The sequence below is a fragment of the Lathyrus oleraceus genome, chromosome 5 (genome assembly GCF_024323335.1).
Source record: "Lathyrus oleraceus cultivar Zhongwan6 chromosome 5, CAAS_Psat_ZW6_1.0, whole genome shotgun sequence".
Taxonomy (NCBI): Eukaryota; Viridiplantae; Streptophyta; class Magnoliopsida; order Fabales; family Fabaceae; genus Lathyrus; species Lathyrus oleraceus.
In genome coordinates, this window is record NC_066583.1 from 67,250,060 (window position 1) to 67,254,187 (window position 4,128).

The 4,128-nt window shown below is 29.7% G+C and overlaps 1 protein-coding gene across 1 annotated transcript; it reads right to left on the minus strand.

Annotated features, from left to right (window-relative positions):
* Positions 1 to 1,008: 1,008 nt before the first annotated feature.
* On the minus strand, positions 1,009 to 2,660 carry LOC127085097 (tRNA (guanine-N(7)-)-methyltransferase). Its single transcript, XM_051025683.1, has 2 exons — positions 2,479 to 2,660; positions 1,009 to 2,147 (listed from the first exon to the last, which is right to left on the minus strand). The coding sequence occupies exon 2, from the start codon at positions 2,130 to 2,132 to the stop codon at positions 1,365 to 1,367; it is 768 nt and encodes a 255-aa protein (XP_050881640.1). The 5' UTR covers positions 2,133 to 2,147; positions 2,479 to 2,660; the 3' UTR covers positions 1,009 to 1,364.
* Positions 2,661 to 4,128: the final 1,468 nt, after the last annotated feature.

Genomic DNA, 4,128 nt, shown 5'->3' on the forward strand with positions numbered 1-4,128 from the left:
TCTGCGGCTCTAGACGGGGCGGGGCGGACGGCTCGTTTTGCCACCCCTAATCTTTAGAATCTAAAAATATTTTTATATTTTCACATAATATTTTAGTAATATACGTGATGTATTAAGAAATTCCTCTATTAAAATAACAATTGATCCACTTTAGACTCCGTCACAATTACTTTTCTCAACATTTTATCGTCCAAGAAAACCGGCTGGAAAGAAATGAATGTCACAATCATTATCCAGAATCATTCTAATTGAAATTAAATTTGAAACAAACCTAAAGAATACAAATACATCACGAAAGGACTCCAACAATACTAATAGAAGTACACTATCTTCATGACCCCACACCTTTTCCTTTCACGCACATTTTAAATGGAAACTCCCAAGCGACAATATTCTTTTTCTAACAAAACAAGCACATAGGAAGTTGTCTTTTTCTATGAGAAAACAACATACCTAGAATGACAAAGACAAATACCTCAAATAACAAGAATCAAGATCATTTTGGTTGAACACAAGACTACAAATACCTCAAATAACAAGAATCAGAAATCATGTTAGTTGAACACAAAACTGGTGATCAAAATACTGTAAATATCGAGACAAAGTAACCAAAACAAGACCACACAATACCAGTGTGCAAAGAACAAAGAAGAGTGACACCCAGTATTGTTCCAGTAGTGGCGTATTGTTATGTTTTTCTCAACCGACTAAAGGACATTGCTGGAAGGAAAAAGAAGATCACGAGTCAAGCAAAGAGCTCTTGATACCAGTTCAAAATAAGGTCTGGCTTAGATGTCTTCTCTAATTTTTCTGTTCCATAAAATAGTACATACTCAATAACTATTACTTAAATGACATAATCACCATTAATAATTACAAATACATTCTGATTTGAATTCTAACTATATACAACTTTTTAAGTTATGCAAAATATAATAGAAAATTAGCCCTAACTGATAATGCAAGCCATAGGAAATAGTGTGGTGATGATAACAGAAGCCAAGCAAATAGAAAAGGATAAGCAATAAATGAATAACCAGGGAACTTCTCTAAGATTTGTTTACATTCGGATTGGATTTTCCTTAACCAGGGAACTTCATAGTGTTAACTTTGCAAAAGTGAATAATCAAATTGAAGACAAATACTAATGAACCAAAACTGTCGCCAGTGACAAACCGAACATGTTACATTCTGAAGTATACTCTGCAAGATAATTCTGCTTTCAATCGAATAAGTCTACTCAACATGAAATGAAAAGAAGTACATATATATAACAAATGAAAAACGCAAAGACCATATGATTATGATTCTTCAGTAGCAATAATTCTTTGCATTCCCAGTACCTTAGATTAAGCAACCAGCGACTAGGATATCTGATCAGGTCGTGCAATGCGTCTGAAAATAGCTTGGAAAGTTTGTCCATCATTTCTAGCAACCTTTTGGCCTTCTTCAGTAGCAGAGCTTAAAAGCTTAACAGCTGGATCAGCTTCAAGTTCTTTCTCAGTCAACGGTTCGAACAAAGGGTGATTCTCCAAACAGGATTTCATCCATTCCCCAAGCTCTTCCACGTCTGTTATCGTGTATATAATTCCACCAACCTCAAGAACATAAGCATACTCATCTAGTAAGAATGGGCTGATAACCCGACGACGATGGTTCTTCTCTTTAAAATGAGGATCGGGAAACAGGAAAAACATCTTCGAGAGTTGTGCTTTGTCAAAGTGATTTGGAATGTACTTCATGGAGTTAGTTCGCACCACAGAAATATTTTGGTATTGACCTGGATTTGCTACCCTTAAGGATAAAATCCGTTCCTTGACATACTCGGACACTTTATCTCTAAGTTCCATTCCAATCATCAGTGTGTCCGGGAACAGAGTCGAGAGACTAATGAGCAGCCCTCCAAAACCACATCCAATATCAGCAAACTTGATCTTTTTGGACCTATCAACTTGATCAGATGAGGGAAAGAACTGAGGATAATGGAGAGAATAGTCAACATGAGCGGGTGTTAACGGCACAGGGAAGTGAGAGTCGCTTAATGGGTTGCTATGAGCTCGTGCTCTATAGAACCGCTTCCGCGGCAAACCAGTTGACTTGCTGAAAGTCGGATTTACCCTAGTGTCAGGCATGTTTGTTTATTCAAACTGCAGCATAGTTAAAGCAGGAATCTTCAGAACAAATACACAATGATGATTGATAAAGGAAAATATTTTCTATTACAACAAATACAAAATTATAAATACTGGGCATAAACTTTGAAAGCTTAAAAATCAGCAAACAAAAACAGCAGAATACTCCAAAAGAATTATGACAAACATGTGGCGGGCATAACAACGTTATATACTCGATTAGTACTATAACAAACCTTAAATTCATCCTATGTCGAAGTTAAATGACAAGGTAGAAACATCGTAAAGAAATGGTTATAGAGAATAATAATAATAGATCGAAATGAGAAAAAGAAAAGTAAGTTACCTTGTAATAGGAGTAACAGAAGGATTTCGAATTGTTGAAAGGTTAAATTGAACGAAGAGAATTTGCGGAGATTCGGGAGGTAGCAGTTGTAGCGGCGACGACAGAAAGAAAGGAACCGGAGGGAGGGAGGGTAGTGAACAGAATTGAACAATGTGGTTGGGCCTCAATTACTCGGCCCAATATTACGCTCTTTTGTTGTTTAGTTTTCGGAGCAGTTTACCCACCTCTATATCTCAACCACCCTGAATGAATTTTGACTATTATATATTTTTTAATTAGGTATGCACGAGTAATTTATTTAATATAGTATAAAATATATTTAAATACACATATAAATTTTAAAAAAAAATAAAAAAAAAATATTTTTTTTATATTTAAAAATAAAAAATTCATTTATCAATAAAGATAATTGTTGATTAAAATAGTAAGTGGTGTACACCATTATTGATCTTATAAAGTTAATTGTATTAAATAAAGAATGATCTTATAAAGTTAATTGTATTAAATAATCATATAAGAAAAAAGACTCGTGAGATGGAGAAAGAAAAAAAAATCGCATTTGAAAATAAAAGATTTGCATCTAAAATAAAGTTAGATATTGACACGTGAAATAAAAAGTTAGTTGTGTACATTGTTATTGAATGATATTCAATTTGATATAATATTAAATGTATTTAAATACATATGACAATTTCAAATGAGCTAATGAACGATAATCATATAAATTATAAATATTATATATATATATATATATATATATATATATATATATATATATATATATATATATATATATATATATTATATATATATATATATATATATATATATATATATATATATAATCATAAAATAGTTAGGTTTTTATTTTCGATAAATTTTGTGTTTTATAAATTCAATATTTTATGTGTTCTTCTTCGTTAAACTAAAAAGATTTTCAAATGTTATTTATATTTAGAAAAGTAAAAAAATAAAAAAATAAAATGGAGAAAAAAATTAAAATGAAAGTGAGAAAGTGTGAGAAAAAATGTGGGAAAAATTTAAATTTTGAATTAAGAGAAAAAAAGAAAGATAGGAAAGGTTAAAAATAAAAAGTGGAAAATGAATTAGGTGACAAAAGGAGATAATTTCAATTTTTTTACTATTTATTAATTATAAATATGTCATTTTGTTAGTACAATTTTTTTTAAAAAAATGATTCATTATAAATTTGATGGTTTAATGGATAGATAGTTGATGTTTCAATAAAAAATAATCAATTTTCTTTTACTTTATTTAACTTTATAATATATGGAGCTATTTTTGTGTGTCCATATTTGTAAAAAAATACAGAAAAAATTATAATTTATAACATGAATATCATCTTTTGTGTGCATATTTTATAAAAATATTCAAAATACATATTTTTTGCGTATATTTTCTTCAAAATATTCAAAATCTAAAATGAATTTCATATATATTTTACACAAAAATTTAAAATATAAGGAAAATACTACATTGAAAAAATCTAGAATGCCAATGTAAAATGTTTATGAATTTTGTGCATATTTATGCAGAAAGTAAACCTCATTATTTAAATGATGTGTTTTTGCTGTTTTTTTATAAATATTTTTTAAAAAAGACATCTTATATTTTTTATAATTAAATATG